This window comes from Phyllostomus discolor, chromosome 7 (assembly GCF_004126475.2).
Source record: "Phyllostomus discolor isolate MPI-MPIP mPhyDis1 chromosome 7, mPhyDis1.pri.v3, whole genome shotgun sequence".
In the NCBI taxonomy this organism is placed as follows: Eukaryota; Metazoa; Chordata; class Mammalia; order Chiroptera; family Phyllostomidae; genus Phyllostomus; species Phyllostomus discolor.
The window spans coordinates 124,248,032-124,271,295 of NC_040909.2; the positions used below are offsets into that span (position 1 = coordinate 124,248,032).

The window sequence follows — 23,264 nt, forward strand, 5'->3', positions numbered from 1 at the left end:
ACTGGGTAGAAATCGCAGTCTCTGTTTCCCTCCCTCACTGTCAGTGGGATTGGGGCAACAATTTTCTGCAGAATATTCCTATTCTTGAAGTTAAAATGACACCTCCTTTGTGTGGATTATTTTGCTTAGCTTTCGGCAGTATCTGATGCTGTTCACTATGAGCTCCTTCCGGAAACAATCTCTGCTTCCTGGGACTTTCCTGGCATGACACTGTCCTGATTTTCCTCCAATCCCTCCAGCTGTTAATCAGTTTTATTGTTACTGTTGCCTACTCTTCCTCTTTCTGTCCCTTCGTGTTCCTATTAGTTCTTTCCTGGTGCAACTTCATTCCTCAATTTACCCATCCTGCTCACTGTTATAGTCAAAGGAGGTACAGATTTATTTATTGAATATTTACTATCTGCTAAGAATGATAAGCACTTTATACACGGAATTTCACTTAATCCTGTCAACAACCAAAAAGGTAGGTACCATGGTTATTTCCCTGTTTTAGTTGGAAGTTGAGGTGATTTGTCCATAGTTACACAGTGCCAGGACTGGGTTTTACTCCAGGACATCTGACTCCACAGTTTCTGAGCTTACCACTACACCATCCCTCCACCCCTCGTCCTCCCACAGAAATCCGAACATCAGAGCCCATGCATACACTCAGTTGCTTACTGGGCTGCTCTGTTTGGCTATCTCATAAGCATTTCAAACTCAAAATGCCCCCAGAATAAACTCATAGTTGTTCCACAATTATTTATTGAGCATTTGCTATGTGCTAAGCATTGCTGTAGGTGGTGAATCTACCAAAACGGCATAAAAGCACAATTTCTGACTTCAGGAAATTTCCTGTCTAGTTGGGAAGACCAATAGTGAAATAAATAGCATCAGTTTGTGATTAGCCCTATAAAGAACATAAAACCAGATAAGTAAATGTAGATGAAGAGGGCCATGTGGTAGATAGAATAATGGGTCCAAAACAAATGACAACCTGACCCACTAATTCCTGGAATCTGCAAATATGTTTCATTGCATAGTAAAGGGGAAATTTTGTAGGCGTGATTAAGCTTTAGGACCCTGGTATGGAGAAATGATCCAGGATTATGTGAATGGGTCCAATAAAATCACGTGGGCCCTTAAAATTAAAAGAAGAAGGCAGAAGAGTGAGTCAGAGAGACACTATAAGGACAAAAGAAGAAGAGGCAGGAGAGATTCAAACACATGGGAGGGATTGCATCCACCATTGCTAGCTTTCTAGATGAAGGAAGAGGTCATGCATCAAGAAATACAGCAAACTACAGAAGCTAGGCAGGGCCCTCGGTTTACAGTCAAGAAAAAAAAAGGTGGGGGAGGGGCGGATATCAGTCCTACAACCACAAGAAACTAAATTCTGCAAACAACGTGAATGAGCAGTAACCAGGTCCTGCCCCAGAGTCTCCAGAAAGCACAGCCTTGCCAACACCTTGATTCTAACCTAGCAACATCTGTGCCAGTCTTCTGACCTACACAACTATAAGTTAATAGATTTGATTGTTTCAAGCTACTAAATTCTGATAATTTGTTGTAACAGGAAAGGAAAACAAATCCAGGCTACTTCAACTCAGGTGGCTGGGGAAAACCACCCTAAGCAGAGACCTGGAGAAATATCTGACAAAAAAGCTTCCCAAGCTGAAGTGAATGATCATGCAGCGATAGGAGCTTGGAAAACAAGAGGAACAACAAGGAGGACAATGTGGCCGGAGCGAGGAGAGAGCAGTAGAATCTGAGATGGCCAGAGAGGCCAGGGACCAACTCATGCGAAACTCTGCAGGCCCTGGAGCTTTGGACTTTATTCTAAACATGATGGAAAGACACTTGGGCCTGACTTAGACTCTAAAAAGTTCCCTGTGTGTGAGGTGATGTGTGGGAGTAGACTGAATGGGGCAGGAGTAAAAGCACGGAAATCCATAGAGGATGTATTTGAAAGCTGGAGCACCCTGTAATTTCTGATGGCTTGGAAGTGCAGTGGGAAAGAGGGAAGTCAGAGGAAAAACTGAGCACATGGTACTACTGGTTACTGACATGGGAAAATCATAGTAAAAGAAGGTTAGAGGGAATCGGGAATTTGTTTTGGACATGTTAGGCTTTAGATGCCAATTAGCTATCCCAGTCAAGATGTCAGATAGATTGTTAGGTACGTGAGTCTGAAGTTCAAAGACAGTTTGGCTAGAAGTAAGTGGTAGTCAGAATAGCGCCTCTCCCCAAAGATGTCGATGCCCTACCCCCCAGTATCTGTGAGTATGTTATGTTACAGGGCAGGGGGGAATTAAAGTAGGAAACCAGCTGACCTTAAAATAAGAGATATCTTGAATTATTTGGCTGGGACTGATGCAGGCAAAAGTGTTCTTAAATGGGGAAGAGGAAGGCAGAGGACTCAGAATCACGAAATAGATTCAACCAGCCGTGCTGGTTTTGAAGATGGTGGAAGAGACCACAAGACAAGGTATGGGGGCTACCTCTATAAGCTGGTTTAAAAGACAAGGAAAGGAATTTCCCCTCATTGCCTCCAGATGGGAACGCAGCCCTCCCAATGCCTTGGTTTCAGCCCAATGAGACTCGCTTCAGACTTCTCACCTACAGAACTGGACGGTAATAAATCTGTGTTGTTTTGAGTCACTGAGTTTGTAAAAATTTGTTAGAACAGCAACAGGAAAATAATACAAGTCATAATGCTACTGAAATGTGTCTTTTCATTTGTGAACATACCCTGGTAAATGGCATAAACTCCATGTACTTGTTCAGGCAGAAATATGTGCCATTCTTAATTTCTTCTTCTCTTTCATGCTCCCAGTCCAGTCAACATGAAATCCCCCAGGTGCTACTTACTAAATATTTGTTCACAGTTACCCACTGAACTTTGATACAGATCATCATCACCATCACCATCACCCATCATCTTCCTTTAGGATGGAAGAAGACAGTATACATCCAACATTCTCCACTTAGTAGCCAGAATAAGCCTTCTATATGGAATATTTCTGGTAATTATTCCTCCTGAAACTCTTCAATGACTCAGTATTTCACTCAGACTAAAGTCCAAATGCTTGACCTGTCTTAGAAGGTCCTCCAAGGTTTGCCTTTGTCTTCAGCCTTATTTCCCTACCCTTTTCCTCACACTAAACTTCAGGCTCTGGAAGCATTTGAAGGCCTCCTCACTTCAGGTGTGGTCACTGGCCTTCCTTGTCCCATGACCCTCCTCACAGACACACTCCAATGTCCAGCACCTTCTCTCAGTCACCACCAGAGCCCAACTTTTACCCTTCAGATTGTATCTGGTCTCCTAAATTGTTAGCACATTAATATTAGGACCTTGAACTTTTCCTTCAAGACACTCCTCACAATAATTAGCGTTCTGCCTGACCCATGAGAGCAGGGCTTTTGCCTGACTTGTCCACCACTCTGTATCCATTTCTAGCAGCCAGCACATAGTAGGTGCTCATGAGGTATTTGCCACATGGTAACTGCCCACGAGGAAGCTGTGAAATCACTCTTTAAAATCTCTGTAATGGTTCCTATGTCATTTTTAGTACCAATTTCCTATAAAGTTTTTACTAATGGAGTGTTCAGATACTTTTAAAAATGCAGTAATTTTGTGGCTATCACCCTTCCCACATTCTTGACTTTTTTGTCCCCTTTGAAAAATGGGTAGTAAGAGATAGGAGAATGGCTTTAATTTTTCTTATATTTATAATATGTTACTCAACATGTATTTATTAAGCACTTTCTATGTGCCAATCAGTGAGCACGGAGAATACTGTAAGTGAATAAAACAGACATAGTTAGCTGTTTTTATGGAGTTTATATACTACAATGTGTGTATAAGGTGAGGGAAAGTCAGAAAATAACAAACCCCAAACTATACAAAACATAGTAATAAGGGCCAAAGTCAGGAAGGGAAGTGAGTGTTAATATCATACTTCAGATGACTGGGAAAGCTTCTCAAATAAACTGACGTTTGAGCAGGGACCAATAGCAATGTGGGTATCTGTAGCAGGCCACAGTAAGCATGCAAGATCTGGAATTTCGTTTTTTAAATTCAAATCGTAGATTACCATTTCCAAGCTGTCTGCGACTTAAAGTCAAACTAGCCCCTCTGGACTTGCCTCCTACTATAACAGGCCAATACTACTATAAACCTCATAGGCGTGTTAACAGAAAATGCTCAGCAACGAAAAATAACACCACAGCTCCAAAATGACTCCTAACTGGGGGCTGGGAACCTGGGAAAGGAACTCCGGGAAAGCCCACCCACCTCCCACCACACACAACCCCGCCTCTGGCAGCAGTGCAGCCGGTGATTGACTACTCGACCTGTCCGTCCCGCCCACTTGGGCGTCCGGCCCAATCCTCGCCTGCGTTACCGAAGACAGTTCCCAGGGTTCACCGAGTAGGAGGTGCCCATGACGTTTGATGACGCGTTACGTCACAGTGGGCGGAAGTCAGGGCCGCTGTTTTGAAATCAGGCCGCCGGAGTTTTATAAGCCTCTGTTCACCCAGAGGCCGGCAACACTGGGCGCCCATAGGGTCCGCCTGACTGTCCTTTTCCGGCCCCGCGGCCCTGAGGCCGCAGTTGCGCCATGTCCACCCCTCCGTTAGCTGCGTCCGGGATGGCGCCCGGGCCCTTCGCCGGGCCCCAGGCCCAGCAAGCCGCCCGGGAGGTCAACACGGCCTCGCTCTGCCGGATCGGGCAGGAGACGGTCCAGGACATCGTGTACCGCACCATGGAGATCTTCCAGCTCCTGAGGAACATGCAGGTGGGAAGGAGGGCGGGCGCCACTCCTAGGCGTACGTGGAGAAAGCGCATGCAGAGGGGTGCCGGTTTAGAAGGTCCGTGGCCTTTGGGCATCAGCGGGGCTGCCCTGGGCAATCTTCAAGTATTGGGTCCCCCCGCTTATGGTCAGAAGCGTTCCTCAATGAAGTGTCTGTCCCCAGGAGTCTGCCCCGTAAAGGTGATGTTTTCCAGAACGGGTTCTGGACGATGGGAGCCACACGTTCTAGATTCAAACAGGCTCTCTAGTTACTAGGCAAACTCTTGCACCTTTCAAGGTAAAGGTGGGCCTCACTCTGCTACCCTGTTTTTATTGCTTTGACTTTCGTCTCATCTTTTTCCAGCAAAATACTTTCTGGGGGGTCTAAAGAGTTGAAGAATTCCGATTCTGCTAATTCTGCCAAGCACTTGTTACAACAGCTCTATTTTGGTATATTGGACATAAAGTGCACTTTTAAAAAGTTTTGACATATCTATACCTGTGAAACCATCATTCATCAGCCCCAAAAGTTTCTTCATGTCCCTTTGAAATCCTTACTTCTGGCCTTCCATCCGCAGGCAACCTGCGATTTGCTTTCTGACACCATAAACTTTCTAGAGTTTCGTATCAATGGAATAATTCACTATGTAGTCATTTTTGTCTGGCTCCTCTCATGTATCAATAGTTCGTTCCTTTTGATTGCTGGATAGTGTTCCTTCCATTGTATGGAATCCATTACAACTTGTGTATATGTTCACCTGTTGATGGACATCTGGGTTCTTTACACTTTGGAGTCATTATAAAAATGCTTCTACGGATGCCCATCTACTGATGTTCCTGTGAACACATGTTTCATTTCTCTTGAGTGAGCAGATGCCTAGCAGTGGAATTGCTGGATCATAAGATAAATGTTTTAAATTTTACAAAACTTTTCCAAAGTTCTGCACCGTTTTAATTCCCCTTGGCAGTGTTGAGGATTCTAGAGACTCCTCATCTTCACCAGCGCTTGTTATTATATGTCTTTTTGCTTAACAAATACCTTCTCGGGTCTGTGGCTTGTCTTTCCATTCTCTTCTCGTTGCCTTTTGAAGAACAGACATTTTAAATTTTGATGGAATCCAACTTATTGTTTTACAGATTTTGCTCTAGGTGTTCTACCCAAGAAATTTTTGTCTAATTGAGGGTGACAAAGATTTTCTTTTGTTTTCTTCTGAAAGTTTTACAGTTTTAGTTTTACATGTAGTTCTATAATCCACATTGAGGTAATTTTTTCATATAGTGATAGGTACAGATTGAAGTGTACTTTTTTGCATTGGATATCCAGTTGTTCCAATGCCATTTTTGCTAAACCCCATTTTCATTGAAGTTATTGTGGTGACATTGGTTAATAAAATTGAATAGGTTTCAGCCCCGGCTGGGGTAGCTCAGTGGATCGAGCGCAGGCTGTGAACCAAAGTGTCGCAGGTTCGATTCCCAGTCACGGCACATGCCTGGGTTGCAGGCCATGACCCCCAGCAACCGCACATGGATGTTTCTCTCTCTGTCTTTCTTCCTCCCTTCCCTCTCTAAAAATAAATAAATAAAATATTTTTAAAAATTGAATAGGTTTCAGGTGTACCCTTCTATAATACATCATCTGTATATCATACTGTGTGTTCACCACCCCAAGCCCAGTGTCCTTCCCTTACCATCGGCCCCCCTATACCCTCTTCTACCGCCCCGCCCCTTTTCCTTTCCCTTTCCCTCTGGTTATCACCATGTGGATAGCCCAGTGGATCCTAACCCTTGTGGACATGATTCTGGTTTTATGGATGAGGATTCTGTGATTCAGAGATAAAGTGACCTGCCCAAAATTGGTCAGTCATAAGGTAAATTTGGAACCAAGTCTTCAGACTCTTACAATTCTTATTTCTACAGATGCACTAAAGAGTGGTTTCCTTTTCTTTGAGTCTTCATAATTTTTTTCTCCTGATTTTAAAAGTAATTCAGTTGTGTAGAAATCTATTAAGACCATGGCAATAAGGCGATGTGAAGCAGTACAAAGGGACTCTAAGAGAAGTGAAATCTTTGGCAATTTAAAAATATATTAAGATCTAAAATGATTCAAGTATGTACTAAATGATCTCTCACAAGCGCAGCTGACCCTGGCCAACACAGGGGTTATGCGGTGCCAAACACAGCACAGTCAACAATCCACATAGAAGTTTTTTAATACGGCACTTTGTTTTTGATGGTTGCCTTTTTATACTGTAACGTTAAATACTCTAGAAAAGTGTGTAACGAGAATAATTCCCATATTAGACCAAGTTCTGGGCTGAAAATCCTTCAGAAAAAAATCCAAATCCATTTTATATCAGTATACACCCCACAGAACTTTACTCCCTTATACTCCCTTGTATAAGGGAGCCCCCCATGTACAAGGATTCCCAGTGGCGAATAGAAAATGGATTTCTTCATCTTCAACATGCTGTATGCAAAGGACTGGATTAGGACTGGAGAACTGAGAGCTAGCATTTGTCAAGTACTCTCCCTGATCAGGACACTGTTGTAAGAGCAGTTCTAAGGAGTATTTTTATCTCTATTTTACAGTTAAGAAAACCCAGGCTTAAAGAGAGAAGAATTTACCCAACCTCACACATGACTAGTAGCTCTTCCTGTTAACCTCTTTATAGTGAGTACTTGGTACTAACTTGCTGCCAAACAATTTTTAATATTGAAAGACATATAAGGCACATCCATGGACAACACAGAAAAAAATAAACATTTTCAAAAAGTATCGTAACTTGATTACACGTGGACACATATTCAAAACCAATGTGCAAGAGACTGATAGTTACCAATATTTCTTTGTGGCTCTGGTAAGTGTGAGTTCTGAAGTTCAGCTCATCTGCTCATCTAAGACCCTTTGGAGCACATTATAATTGGCTGTAAAGAAACCACCGTGTGCTCCACACTTCCAGGAGAAGTAGTGGTACAAACAGGACTACATGTAACTTAATCATTGATACAATTTCATGAGTATTCAAATTTTAAAAATTATCTTATATATTGCTAATCAAGATGGACAACGAAGTGCCAGGAATGCAGACTCTTTGTTTTAGATAAGTGGTTCTTTATTCGGCGTCCTTCAGCCTCTTGACAATGGGATGGGAACTATGGACTCTCTTCTGAGAAAAAGGCGCATATATATACACGTTTCAAATAAAATTTCAGGGAGATTAACAGATGTCTCCCCAAGGATCCTAGGATCCCAGTTGAGAATCCCCGTGTAAAAAGTATTGCTTTGGTTCTATGTTATTATCCTTTACATCTTTAAAATAACTTCTTTGAATATAAAGTACATTCAGAATTCGGGAATACAAAAGGACATTACAGTGAGCGTTGTCCCCCGTCCCTCGTTGCCTGCCATCTACCCCCTTCCCCACCGGCAATGATCGTTAATGGTCTTTATCACTCTTCTTGTGCAGCCTTCCATGTGTTCTAGGCATGTCTAAGCAAGTGCGCATGTGTATTCTTTCCCCGTCTTTGCACAGATAACAGTGTATTAAACACACCATTCTGCAGCTTGCTTTTTTCATTTGGCATATGTTGGCATTTATTCATATTCATACAGAAAACAATTCCTTTTCTTTTTTAAAGTGCATAGTAATTCGCTGCATGGAAATACTGTAATTTATTTAACCAGTTCTCTAGTGAAGAGCATTTAGGTTGCTTTTAAATCTCCGACTATTATGCTGCAGTGAATAACCTCCTACATACATGCGCAAGTATACCTGTGGGATAAATTCCTGGGTATGGCCCTGTGCTTCTATAATTATATATACTTTGAAAACCTGCCCTCCGTGGGGATTGTATCAGTTTGTGCCGCTGTGTCCCGACCAAGACCAACAACTGGGCTGTGACACAGCCAGTTGCATTTTTAGATCTTTGATCGTTTGATGGTAAAAATCTACTTTATATTTTTCATATTTTGAATGAATTTGAACATGTCTCCTCATATAACTTTTGCTTCAATTTTTATATTTAAAACTTTGATCCAGGTGGAATTTAGCCTAGAATAAAGTGTGAGGTATGGCCCACTTATTCCAGAAGGCTGATTGAATATCATTTCCTTCCCCACTGATTTCAGATGCTCCTTTGTAGAAATCAGTCTATTTCTGAATGTTATGTTCTATTCACTTGGCTGCCTGTCTCTATATATCAATGCCAGACTTCTATTTATTGAGACTCTGTAATGTGTTATTTTTCAGAATTTCCATAGCAATTTTTGCATGTTTTTCCACATGTACTTCAGCATCGGCTTGTTGAGCTGTGGGAACAACCTGTACATATTTTTAATTGGTTCATTTAACCTGAAAAGTTCTGACATCGGTATTATGTTGAGTCTTAACAACCAGGAACATGGAATATCCTCCTTTGTGCCCCCATGAAGTATTTTAAGCTTTCATTGTTATCTTGGTATTTTTAAAGTTTATTGCTAGATATTTTATCTTTATTGTTGCTATTGTAAATGGGGTCTTTCTCCTTTCTCATTTTCTTTGGTTTGTTTTGTATACATGAAAGCAAAGGTATCATTTTCTAAGCATTATCTTTGTCCCCACCTCCTTCTTGAGTTCTTTTCTTAATAGTAGCACTTTATCATATTATTTACAGTGGTAACTATACCACTCCCTTTTTTGTTTCCACTTTTTTCCCTAATTGCATTGGCCAGTTCCTCCAGAATAATGGTCACTAGTAGTGTCAGTGGTCTTAGGAGACATCCTGTTCTGTTCTGGACTTCACTGGGAATGCTTTTAACATCGGCACATTAATCATGGTGCTGACTTGTTAACGGGGATAAATGTATTTTATCACACTGGGGAGTGTTTATGAAGAATTTTATATTTGTTTTAAGAACAGGTATTGAGTTTAGTTGAATGCTTTTTGGGTATCTGGGGTGTGAGCATATTTATGGATCTTCACCAGTGTTCATGACAGAAATGATTGTTGATGAGCTTTTCAGCTAAACTTGTACACTACAGAGTATAGCAAGGGATCTTAGGCACCATGATAACTTATACTCTGTAGTATGGGAACCTTGTCTCTCGTGTTCACTGCGCCACCCCAGCTTCTAGAACAGTGCCTGGCACAGGAAGTGTGTGTAATAATTTTTTGAATGAATTATTCCCTTCTTTGAGGAGCTGATGTAGTGTATGAAAACTAATACCCAAACTTACCAACCAAGTGGGTGAATTTAAGGAGGGTGATTCTTTGCATTTCAAAATGGTTTTGTTTTCCTTGTGAAGAAAATTATTAGGAGTTCTTGTAAATGACACACTTCTAAGTGAATTTTAAGTACAGATTTATTGGGAAAATAACTCATTAAAGTAAAATAATTCAGACTATGCTTTAAAACCATCTGTTTGGGAGGACTAAATACAGAGAAACAAATGTGGGGAAGTCCTAGCATTCACTGAGTGGAAAATATGGGCAAAGTTATAAATCTAGTAAATGCCATAATAAAGGTACACAGTGCTTCTGTATGTAAGATAAAATCACTCTCCTTATTATCACCCAAACAGGAAGGCACGGCTCCTTTGAAACATTTCTTTGATTGTGTTTGTGAAAGTTCATAAATTAGAAAGTTTATAAAGAGAAATTCTCCATTGTACTGGACGGTGAACTTTTAATGCCTTTCTTCTTTAATCTATTTTTACTAATTCAGCCTTTGATATTTCTTATCACATTTCTTTGAGGCATTGTCCTCAGAATGTTTTAAGCTTAAGAATTTCTGAAAATCCTAACAATATCTCATTTCAAGTAATTTCAGGAGATCCATCTCCTTAACTTATAACCCATTGCATTATAGAAAATTTGAAAGTGAGAAAAGAACTTATTTAAGCCAATTTCCCTAGAATATCTTTCATATACTATGTAAGCCTTCCCAGTCTTTTTTTTTTTTTTTTCAGGGTTATGGTTTTACCTACTTGTAATCATGGTTGGTCCTGTTTCCTTTTTTCTCCAAACATTGTGTCATGCACTTTTTTTTTGCATTTTTACTTCATCTGTTTAAAAAGGAAAAAAATGAACTAAGTATTGAATAGTTTTGTCACTTTGATCCCCAAGATAAGTATAAGGGTAAGTGCTTATAATGAAAGCACCTTGTATACTAGAAAATGGGCTGTAAATGTTGTTTATTCTTACATTAGAATAATTTTACAGATAAGGTTGTGGGAATAAAATGTAAAGATATACAGAGAAAGGAAGATTTGGTTCATGAGTTTCCACGAAGCACAAATGGCATATAATTAGCTATAATTTCTAAATAAATAATGATCAATTTCCACTTATCTGCAATTTTATCATTTCAATACATACATTTGGCTTCTTTTGGTAAAATTCCTAAGTTAAAAATGCATAAGCATCTAAGACAGTTATGATCGTAGCCGTTACCTGCAGAATTTATTAGTGATCTTTAAGTTCAGACTGATTTACACCTGTATCTCCTGCTATATATTCTTTTTGAAGTAGAACTTTGGGTGACAGCTGTATATTCCCGTGTGTGCCTTGAGCATCTTAATTATCAGAATTAAGGGGTCCTGGGACTGTTTTGCAACAGGAGTGGCTTACTATTACTTTACTTCAGCTGTAAGGTCCTGTCTTCATTTATTTTTTTTCCTTTTTAAGATTTATTTTGTCTAACTTGCTAGTTAAGTTAAGCTGCTTTGCTGCCTTTATGTAATAGTAAGTAGCATTAAAACTGTACATTTTTTAAAATTTGTTTTTAAGATTTTATTTATTTTTAGAGAGGGAAGGGAGGGAGGGAGAGAGAGAGTGAGAGAAACATTCAATGTGTGGTTGCTGGAGGCCATGGCCTGCAACCCAGGCATGTGCCCTGACTGGGAATTGAACCTGCTATGCTTTGGTTCGCAGCCCACGCTCAATCCACTGAGCTACACCAGCCAGGGCAAACTGTACATTTTTGAAAGTTGTAATATACTTAAAAAGTTAGCGGAGAGAAGTATTTCGCCTGGTCAGAGGGGCTTCTCATCACTTTCTCTATGTCTGTGTACAGCACTGAAATAGGATGCTAACAAGCTAAGAAATGAGCACAAATTACTCGTAAATTCTTAGAATTGCACGTGTTACCTCTGAGGAGTTGTTTGCCTTTTTATGCAGTGCTTAAAAATTGTCAGCTTTATATAGAGAAAATCTTGATTTTCATTACTTGCTGTTTTTATTGTCTTGTTTTGCCTGGTAAGCTCCCAAATGGTGTCACGTACCATACTGGAACATACCAAGATCGGTTAGCAAAGCTCCAGGATCATCTTCGCCAACTTTCTATCCTCTTCCGGAAGCTGCGGTTGGTGTATGACAAATGCAATGAAAACTGTGGCGGCATGGACCCCATTCCAGTAGAGGCAAGTTTCAGTGGCAGAGGGAGGGCGAGTGAGGGTATATGATAGTCTCGGGCATTTGTAATTTCTTCTCCTGTTTTCGCGGTATTTCCAGATTTTCAATTATATCAGATGAAAATGATATAAATATATGTAGAATATATATGTGTAGACAATACTGTATTTCCATGCTAGTAATTTTTTGTAGACTGACATACAGGCTTGTTAGTGAATTTTTGTTACTGGAATCAGAGGGTTATCTGTAGGAATTTTTTTCAGTGTTAGTGTCTCCTTTTAATTAAGTCTCTGCGTGATTTCTTTTTAAGTAGTTTTAATAGCATTGTCCAATGCTTTTAAAATCATCTTCATGTGAGTTCTTTATGAGTCAAGGTTATGTTTTCATCATAAATAATTTAGATTAGCTTAGTGAATTACTCTAGTTTTAAAATATACTCTATAAAGTTAACCTTGGATCATAGATATAGTTTAGTTAGTTAAATATATGACATTGTTACAGATGGCCCTCTCCTGTTGACAAGTTTTGTCTCTGCCACCAAAGGTAGCTGGGGAGATTGGGATGCTCTCTCACTCCCTGTAAAGAACAGTTTCATGTGATCAGTGCTTCCTTTTTGAGTGATCAGCATGTAGGGATGAACAAGGAACGAGGAAACTCAGAACAGCCCAAAAAGAAGTGATTAGAGACGTTGGGGAAAGATCAGACGTGTGGCTGACAGACTGTCGGGGGCTGCGGAGGAGTCAAGGAGAACAAGGGGTGAAACTGCCCGGCAGATTTTGCTGGAGGAGAACTGTCAGCGGTTTTGAGCAGAGCTTCAGTGACATGGTAGCAACAAGAAGTCAGATCACCGTGGGCTGAAGATTGAACAGGAAGGAAATAAGGAACGGGAGCCAGCAGGTGGATATCCATTTTTCAAGAAGCTCAGATAAAAAGCCAGAGATGAAAGCAGTAGATGGAAGGAGGGACAGAGTCAAGGGTCTTGGGGTTTTCTTCCTCCACGTGGGAGAGATCAGAACATGTTCAGGTGGTAAAGGAAGCAGCAGCAGGGAAAGGTAGGGAGGGGGGAAGTGAGAGAGACGGGAGGGCAGAGGAGTCGGAGCACAGGCGTGGAGACTGATGGTCTCCCGGAGGAAGGACAGGTCTGTGTTAGGAGAGAGGAAAGGAGGGAGTGGCCGTGGGTGCAGGTAGGTTTTTAATGTCCCAGGAATTTGAAGAAATTTAGTCAGATGGCTGCTGGTTGTGCCACTCACTACCCTGGGGCCTGTTCCTGCATCAGTGCAGATGGCTGAGACTGGAGGACTCCCGAAGTCCATCCCACCAGTGAGGGGCGTCATCAAATAAACTTCATCACCAACCAGAGTATTTCATTGTAATTCTGCTAGAAGTTTCATCTGCTATAACCATTTTTTTCCTACCAAAAAAAACCTCCAAAACATAACTTTCTCCCAACCAAAAGAAGTTAAGACATCTAAGAATTTGCATAGTTACTTACATTCTAAACAGCGAGTAAATGACATTTATATAATGCACATCCATGAAGTTCCTTTCTTTCAAGTATGGATGGAAGAAAGCCTATTCTATCTGCAGGGACTACTGATTTTGTAGGTGCAGGAATCACAACTTACTTGTCATTATTTTTGCAGTGTCTCATCCAGTGTCTGGCAGTTAAATATTCACCGATTGGGTGAATCGGCTATTACTTAACTATATGTGACAACTAGAGTTATAATGGCTGTTTTGCAAAGGAAACCTGAAAAACTGATGTACAGAATGCACTGAAAAGACAAACTTCTAACATTGTTATTTTAGACAATCATCTAAATTGAAATTTATAGTACTAAAAGTGTAAAAATTTCCCTTAGTCTGACCCAGTATGTATACCAGTGTAATTGGAAATTCTGTGTTGTATTTCTGACTTGTAACTGTGTGTGTGCCACCTCCAGCAACTTATTCCATACGTGGAAGAAGACGGCTCGAAGAATGACGACCGGGCCGGCCCGCCTCGTTTTGCCAGCGAAGAGAGGCGAGAAATTGCCGAAGTGAATAAAGTGAGTGATTAGTCTGTCCCTTTTATGTTTCAGAATTATTGACAAGATTTACAAGGGAGTCTGATGTAACTGGAAAACATAATTTGAGTTGTAGAGTTACATGAGATGGTTTGTGTGGCACATTTAACTCACAGGACAACCAAGAACTAAAAGGTAAGCAGAAATGTCATGGGGGAGTCAGAAGAGAGATTGCAAAATTCATGCAGCGAAGCTCTTAGAAAAGCTTCAGGGGCACTTGGTCGTGACCCATTTGCTTTTCTCCCTTCGGGGCAGAATTCTCGCTTTCTAGTTTGTGGCAGGTGTGTTGGGAGCAGCCGGTGATGCAAACTTACAAACAGGAGGTGTGGAGGTCTCAGCACCTGAGTAGGAAATCGAGAGAGTCATCAAAGCATTATCCTGTTTCCTGCCAGGAAAAGTTCTGACCTCGAATGCATTTATTGCTGATACTTTCAGAAGTTCAGAAGATATTCAGACAGTTTTCATGAAATATATAGAGAGAGAAATAAGGAAAGCTGTCCCTTCTTTCTGTGATAGAAACATGCCCAAGCGTACCAACACCTAACCAGCAGCACGACAAATAAAACTACCCGTTTCACACTTCCATATACGCGTCCCCCCATCCACTCCTGAAACTTGAATTCCAACTAATGGAATTCAGCAAGGTATTAATCCATCACAGAGAGTATTTTTTGAATCATACGAGGATATATATAACATGTACTGTCAGCAGGTTAAATTGAAAAAAACTTGTTTTTCAAATCTAAAAGGCATTTGATAAAGTTCAAATGTTACTGATCTAAAGAAAATTTTAACAAGATGCTATCTTTTCTTTTTAAGGCTTTTTCTTTCTGATAAGTATCCACCATTTTTCATAATTTTTCAGGCATAAAATAAGATGCTTTACATGACTATATTTAATATTATTTTAGAAGTTATAGACAGTACAAAACGAAACAAACTTTGGAAACGGGTTATAATATATACAAGCTTATTAAGCTTGTTAAGCAAAAAGATACTCAGTTGGTAAACAGCTACCGTCAGTAAGTTCATTAAAAAGGCTTAGTAAAAGATGCTACCATTCTCTTATAATGATTAAACTAAATAAAGATCCTATTCATAATTGTAACAACAAATATTAAGTAATTAGGATTTATCTCAATGATACATATGACTAAACTTATTAAGATACATACAAGAAGTTTTGAATAATTAAAAGAACATATCAAGTTCTTCTGTGGCCAGTCCATACTGTTAAATGCCCATCCTGATTACAGTCAAACCTCGGTTCTCGAACATTGTGGTTGTCCTCCAGTCGTTCACAGAAACCATTTCTTGGTTGCCGAACCCCCTTTAATGCTGATAGCTGTGTGCTCAGTCACGCCCCTCTCGGGTGACGAAGGAGATTTGGTTCTCGAACACATTGCTTCTCCAACAGTTTTCCAGAATGTTTGAGAACTGAGGTTCCACTGTATTCCATAGTTTTAGTGCAGTCACAGTCCAAATCCAAATAGGCATTTTCTTAAAAGTACACAAAAATAAGACTTCAGTGCAGTAACAGTCAAAGAACAAATGGAAACACAATCTAGATGGGAATTTTTTCTTCAGAATGCAGTAAATATCAAAGAAAATACTGGTAAGAGTAATACATCAGCTCTCTGCATTAAAAATTAAAACATAATATGAAGCATAGTATAAAAACAGTAAGTGTGAAATACTGGAACAAGAATAGACAGATTAGTGAGGTAATAGCCAGAAAAGTAATCTTCCTGTTGTGTATGAGAATTTAATATGACAGAAGAGGGATTTGGCGGAAAATTAGTCTTTAAGAATAGAAACTTTGGGAAGAAATTAACCCAGCTTCTACATTACACCAGATGTCAAAGTGAATTCAGAGTGGAAAATAAGACCTGCAAAATAAAACATCGGAAAGTCGAAAAAAAATGCACCATCTATCAAAACTAAGGAGAAAGGAAAAAGATGGATAGATCTTATAAAATAAAACCTTACAATTTTTTTAAAAGAAGAAATGCAAATTGAGAAGACTGTTTCCAGCAAATTTGGCAGTAAGGAATGATCATAAAAAACTCACAGCAGAGCCCTGGCTGGCATAGCTCAGTGGATTGAGCGCGGGCTGCGAACCAAAGTGTCGCAGGTTCGATTCCCAGTCAGGGTACATGCCTGGGTTGCAGGCCGTGACCCCCAGCAACCGCACATTGATGTTTCTCTCTCTCTCTTTCTCCCTCCATTCCTTCTCTAAAAATAAATAACTAAAGAATCTTTTAAAAAATTAAAAAAACAAAACAAACAAACCTCACAGCAGAAAGCTGGTAGGGATGCAGGGGGATGGGGAACTTAATTTAGATCACGAGCAGACATTGTGTTTGGTAGTCCAGAGGTGAAGCATGCATTTACTAGGGAGTGTTATATTTCTGTTGATAATCTACGTATTGATTCACAATAGATGTGTTCTCTTTCCTTTTCTTTGTAATAAGGATATTTTTGTAAAATACATTAAAATACTTGTAAGTAAAATACCATTGTAACATTAACTAGAATATCAGACTGCCACATAGTGTGACATACAGTTCTGTACCAGAAAAGATTTTATGATGTGAAAGATAAGCTTGTACAAATTCAGAAAGCTATAATTTTTCTAAATATATGTTTCATTTCACTTTTCATTTCTTTAAGTTCCTCTTTTTGTGCAGTGTGATGACTTAGAAATAACTGACTCTGGATTTTTTTTTTTAAAGACCTTTCATATGATCGGAATATGGTGATATGAGTGTGTGATCAAAAATATCTTACTACCAAAAACTATTAAAGACAATAAATACAGTAAAGTTGCAGGATATAAAATCAATATACAAAAAAGCTGCTGAGTTTCTGTATACTAATAATGAAATGTCAGAAATGAAGAAAATAATCTCACTTATAGCAGTGACTAAAAAGAATAAAATACCTAGGAATAATCTTGAGGGAAGGACTTGTATACACTGAAAACTGTAAAACACTCTTGATAGAAATCAGAAACCAAAACTGGGAAGAAAGTCTGCCACGTGCGGGAATGACTGGAGGGCAGGGAGGTAGGAGTGGCTGTGGAACGGGAGGAAATGGGGACCTCTGTAATCGTTTCAACAATAAATTAATCAGGTAACCAAATACATATATTCTGTGTTCATGGACTGGAAGAATTTTAAAAATATCCATATTACCTAAAGCAATCTATATTTAATGTAATTCCTATCAATATCCCAATGGCACTTTTCACTGATATAGAACAAAAAAATCCTCAAATTTGTATAGAACCACAAAGGACCCCAACTGCCAAAGCAATGCTAAGAAAAAAGAACAAAGCCAGAATTCATCAAACTTCCTGACTTCAGATTGTATACCACAAAGCTGGTATATATGTGATAGTTCCGAAAACAAAACTGTTGGACCACATTTTTTAATATATTGGCATTTTTGCTTGTTTTAAGTGAGTAAGTTGCTTAATGGACCTGTTAAAACAGTCATAAAATTATATTCCTGGCATTCAATTAAAAACATTTAGAATTTTATTACAATGTATATTTTCTTTTTATTTTAAATAAGTTTCATAAAATAAGTAGTTTTACATATCCCTCAGTTGACCCTCATTTGGTCATTTTTGGAATATTACTGTATTGTCGTGTCCTTGAAATTGTATGGGACGACACTGATGGGGTGTGTTTACTGCTGAGGCTATGTGGTGTGTCGGGTTTCTAACCACCTGTGCGACGCCACAGTGCCGTGCAGCTCTGGAGCACGACATGTATGATCGGTATTTGATGTAAGTCATCAGAAGACAGAGTGGCTCAGTTTCAGTCATCAAGGTTTTGGCTCATTTAAATATTTTTCTTATTCAGGAATCCATAAGCCCTGATACCCAAGTAAAGGATGAACACTTGTTTGAGACCATTGTATATGTTTTAAGAACGTCAGCGTGAGTTCTATTTTGCTTAAAACTGTTCTGTTGATGGTAAAATGAAATTGAAAGATAATGTGGGTAGTTTTTCACAGGGTTGAAATATAACTCAGTCCATGCATTTAGAAATGAAAACATTTTTGACCAGTTGTCACAGACTTTATATGAATATTAAATTACATGCCATGATTTAGCAGAAACCTATTTTTTAAAGTATCTACTCTGCTTACACATTCACCTGTTAATGTAACAAATGAGGCACAGCTGATGGATTTTGATCGTAAAAGCAGCTGTCAGCCTCTGTTAAAATCAATCAGTGGCAAGACTGTATATATTAAATTCTGTATCACGTCATGAAAATTTATTTACAACTTAACCACTAATAAGCAGAACTGTCCTTTGCTGTTGATAGTTTCATGATGTGTTTTGGCTCTAGACAGTTTACATGTATGCTAATTTTTTAAATTTAAAACTTTGTGGCATCTGTCATCCCAAACACCAAGGTCGCAGGTCACTCCCCAGTCGGGGCACATACCAGAAACAACCAGTGAATGAATCAATAAGTAAAAACAAATCATTGTATCTTTTTCTCTTCCTTCCTCTCTCAAAATTAATCAATTAAAACAAAACAGAACTTTGTGGCATCTTTGAGAAACTATCCAAGGGCCTTATAACACAGGGTGGGGCAAAAGTAGATTTACAGTTGTGAGTACTTGAGACACAGTGTATTCTTATATGACTTATTAATTACTGTATTATTTTCCATATGAACTGTAAACCTGTTTTTGCCCACCCTGTATATCATACTTTTTAAAAACTTGTTTCTACTACTGCCTCTAGTTGAGTATTACCATGAAAATATCCTACATTCTTTTTAGTTCTCACACCGTTTTTTGAGCAGTAATGAGGTCAGTGTTTTTTCAGGGAGTATTTCAGAATTTGTATTTCCGGATGCGTCTTCTGGAACGTAGCTGTGCCGGTAAGCTGTGCTCTGCTTCCAGAGACGCAGCCATCGCGGTGGCCATCTGTGACCCCTGTTTGACACTGAGTTTAAAGTCTGTTTTTAACCATGTAAGGGTATCCTTTTATCACTTCTAATTACTCCTTAATTTATGTCAAAAATGTGATCACTGAGTTTCTGTCACCAGACTTGGCCTTTTCATGGTTTTCAGCTGTTCCCAAAACTTAATCTTTCCTCTGTCTTCTTTTTCATGGACACAGATTTGTTACCATTGAAATTTTGTAGGAGAATCCATACAAGACACTTGCCCAGTTACCCTTTTTCATTGTGATTTCAATTGCATTTCTTCTTTTAAGAATGTGAATGGGTCTTATTACCCACTACCAAGCCCAGAGGGTTTGCACCCACCTCAAGTTTCTCTAGCCCCCCAAACACACAGTTTCCGTGTTGGCTGCCCCGCCAGTCAGAGGCAGTGTCTGACTGTGTTTTGGGGTGCCATAGCTTCTGATGTTTTCCCTCTGCCATCTACCTACCCGCCTGTCATCCAGTTGTCTGGGCTTTGTCTTCCTCCTCCTTGATGTTGAACTTCCTCAAGGCTGGGACTGCTTCTCATTCCCCTCTTTCCCCTTACAATGCCTAACCCAGAGCCAGTACCTGTGGAACGGAGGCACAGGCTCAGAATTCCGTTCCAGCGAGAAGTCCTGAAACTTCAAAGTGTTCATATTGAGAATATGTCGGAAGGTGCTAATTCAAATAAGGTGTTCTTAAAAATCAGCTCGCATTCCTTCTCTTTCTTTTGTTATTCAGTAGCTCTTCTCCCCTTCCCTCCTGAAGAATGAGTTGAGAGCGGAGCCAGGGCAGGAGCCAGGGCAGCTGACTGACATCTCTCCCAGCTCCCAGCGAGGGGCATGCTGGCTCAGGGGCCAGGCCAGCTGGCGCTGAACCACTCTGAAGCCATTCTTCACTCACTGCACTTACTGTTTCTCATGGCTTGTGTCTGTGCGACTGATGGTTGCACAGACACATGGGGTTTGAGGAAAGGATATGTAAAAAGTTTATAAACTACAGTCGAGTAGAACCCCAGACCCAGAGATACAGAGACACGTGCAGGGGGTCCAGCAGGTCTGAGCTGTTGGGGGTACATCGGGGACCGGGCCGCTTGGTCTGCAGTTTCCAGAATTAGAAGTAGACTGCTTCACATCTGGGCACACAGTGGCTTCTGCCACATCTCTGAAAGACGGATGGCATCAGGCATTGTATTTTTATTACACTTTATTTTCTATATCAACAGTTCTGACACTTCACCTGAGTCAAATCATTTAATCCTCCTATCACTCTTCTGGGGTAGGTGGTTCCATTATTATCCCATCTGTCTGATGTGGAGACTCAGGCACTGGAGAGGTTGAGTAATCTGGTCAACATCATGCATTCAGTGAAGGAGCTGAGTTCAAACCCAGAGGGTCCGGCTCTGCAGTTTGTGCTCTTGACCATTACAGTACATGGCCTCTTTGAAAAGCATCTGCTTAGGTTTTCCAACAATGAAACATTTACTTGATTTTCTTTGAAGGTGAAAATAGGTGAGTAAAGGGAGGTGGAGGCTGGAGCCAGTCCTCTGTGCGCTGAGTCAGAATTCAGTGTGTGTCTGTGGCCTTTCAGTGAGTATCTGTGGCCAGGAACGGATGGGGACCTTCTGTCTAGAGTCCTGACTTACGACTTTTCATCTTCTACCTTCATGATTTATATTTCATTTTTGATGAATTCTTTTGTTTCTGCAGAAACTCAAACAGAAGAATCAACAGCTGAAGCAAATTATGGATCAATTACGAAATCTCATCTGGGATATAAATGCCATGTTGGCAATGAGGAACTAAACTGATATTTAAATTTCCTGCTTCACACACGTTATACCATTTTTTCCCCTCAAGTATTTTTCCCTTTGAAGAAGACTATTTATGTGTTTGTATTCTAGTCAGTAGAATTAAAGTTCCTATTTTACAGTGTGGTTTTACAGTAAAGTATTCATTGGCAGTCTTTTTAAGCTGTTGCTTCTGTGAAAGATTATTATAATAAACTTTGATAGGGTTTGTGTTTTGGTTAATCTTCATGAATTGAATGATTGTTTTTTAAAAGCAAAATAATTAAATTTTGTAAATAAATTTTTAAGTTTGCTCAATGATTATTTTGTTCATTCCATTATGCTTTTAGGAGAAAATTAAAGTTTAAACATTTTTGCAGATGAAAATTTCAACCTGGTACAAATTAATTACAATTAAATATGTAACTTACCATTTCAGCTCAATTTTTAAAATTCATTTGAGTCCCAAACATGTTAAAAGGAGAAAGTAGTTAACTTGTATATCATTGTAAGTAGGTGGGAATTTCTTTTGCCGTGTTCTCCCAGTGTTTGGTCTCGAATGGAATGATCTGTCTCTTTAAAAGGAAACGTAATGTGGGGCTGGTACAAACTGAAGTCACGACTCTGTGCTCATGTGCTACCTGCTTTAGGCCAAGAAGCAATTCCCTGTCTGAGTTTTCAGATAGACCCTCACGCTGAGCGCATTCTGGAAACAGCGGAGTGTAGAGTTTTAGGTGAGACAGCTCTGTACGACAGCTGCTTCTGTAGCCTAGTCGTTGGTCGGCAGTACGTCCGTCATAGGTCTGCCTGCAGACGCTGGCCTCTCAGATCACAAAGTGGCCTCCAGTAAGACAGTCCATTCTCAGCAAGGGCTTTCCCAGCCTGCTCCAGAAGCCCCCCTTCCTGGCCTGGGTTCTTCCCCTATGAGAAATGCTGCTATTTTACTTTTCTTGTGTATGGATGACGTTTCTCTGGAAGGTACACAGAAAATGGTTTCTCCCCCCGGGTTGGGGAGGGATCCAGGTGGTTGTGTGCTCTTTGGGCCTTTGGATTGATAGCATGTGCAGATGTTGCTAACCCACTGAGCTAGCTGGCCACAGCAGTGAAATTTCTAAGTTACACAGATTCCCACCTATAACAAGCAGCAGAATCACAGGAAGACAAGCCAAACCATTTGAGCATCGTTACACCCTCTAACTGCACATTCGTCAGAGCGTGGTTATTGACGCCTCAAGCAGTTGTAAAAAATGTTTTAACCTAAATTTTTTTGTTTTAATTATTATATTCAACTGCTTAGGTGATTCAGTGTTGAAATCACATCCTTTGGACCTTGGTCCAGTAGAGAATATCTCTACTGTGGAGCAATCACCAGCACAGCTGCTCTCAGCTACAGGGCTGCAGCCCCAAGTTCTGAGAGGGTGTGTTCTCGGCCCTCAGAACCGACATGGTTTACCCAGTCCTTCACAAGTCTGCTTGGGACCAGTGGTGAAAGTGTTGGTTATTAAACACACAGCACCCCCAACTCAAAGTTTGAGCTGTTTCTCGAGGGAGAGCACGCCAATGGATTGAAGAGTAAAGGAATAATTCAATCATGATGTGTAGCCTTGGGCAAGTCAATCTCAGTCGTCTTGTCTGAAAGTGATAGATGGGATTTGTTAATTTTATGTTCTGTGTTGGAATTCTAGACACACATGTTCGAAACCAGTTCAGGATGGCTGAAGCCAAAAAGGGGACGTATGAGTTCCCGGAGCAAGAAGGGATGTTGGAGAAGAGCTCAGCCATCAAAAGCTGCAGGAGCCAAAGCTTCAGGAACTGGAACCTAGGTTTAGTGTCCCAGGGTTCTCTATGCCCACCCCTATTTCTGCTCCCCTCTCCCTGCTGTATGCTCTCCTGCTGCAGACAGGCTTCCTCCAAACTGTAGAAAAGGTGGCTTCCAAAGCCTTCACATCTTTTCTGTCCATGGCCCGGGGGCTGGGCCGTGCCCCCCACTATAAGCTGGAAACTCAAATGGATCCTGATTAGCGCAGCTTCGGTCATCTAGCCAGACTTGGGAACAACTGTGTAAATGGGTACTACGATTAGACTGACCTACACCTGGGTCATAAGCCCGTTTCTGTGGCCAGGAATTGGATGTGGGAGTCATGGAAGAGCTCCTGACCGAGGAACAAACATTATTAGAAAGAAAGGGCACCAACCAGGAAAATTTGCAAGAACTAATAATGGCAGCCACACTCCACTGATGCTCTCAGTTATAATGTCAGGTATGAGTTATTTCATTCTCAAAAAA

At 40.2% G+C, this 23,264-nt stretch overlaps 1 protein-coding gene and 1 long non-coding RNA gene across 2 annotated transcripts; one reads left to right on the top strand and one right to left on the bottom strand.

The window, feature by feature from the left end:
- Positions 1-4,441: 4,441 nt before the first annotated feature.
- Positions 4,442-21,290, top strand: MED30 (mediator complex subunit 30). The gene is made up of 4 exons (XM_028533873.2): positions 4,442-4,778; positions 12,014-12,172; positions 14,108-14,212; positions 20,898-21,290. The coding sequence occupies exons 1-4, from the start codon at positions 4,602-4,604 to the stop codon at positions 20,991-20,993; spliced, it is 537 nt and encodes a 178-aa protein (XP_028389674.1). The 5' UTR covers positions 4,442-4,601; the 3' UTR covers positions 20,994-21,290.
- On the bottom strand, positions 16,229-16,641 carry LOC118501772. Its single transcript, XR_004904427.1, has 2 exons — positions 16,523-16,641; positions 16,229-16,296 (listed from the first exon to the last, which is right to left on the bottom strand). It is a non-coding gene; the product is annotated as an uncharacterized LOC118501772 (long non-coding RNA).
- Positions 21,291-23,264: the final 1,974 nt, after the last annotated feature.

Excerpts from the sequence above, each read along its gene's own strand:
- MED30 (XM_028533873.2), top strand. The coding sequence starts at position 4,602 with ATGTCCACCCCTCCGTTAGCTGCGTCCGGGATGGCGCCCGGGCCCTTC. Across the intron at positions 4,779-12,013 it reads AGCTCCTGAGGAACATGCAG|CTCCCAAATGGTGTCACGTA; the intron begins GTGGGAAGGAGG and ends TTGCCTGGTAAG. Across the intron at positions 14,213-20,897 it reads AAATTGCCGAAGTGAATAAA|AAACTCAAACAGAAGAATCA; the intron begins GTGAGTGATTAG and ends TTGTTTCTGCAG.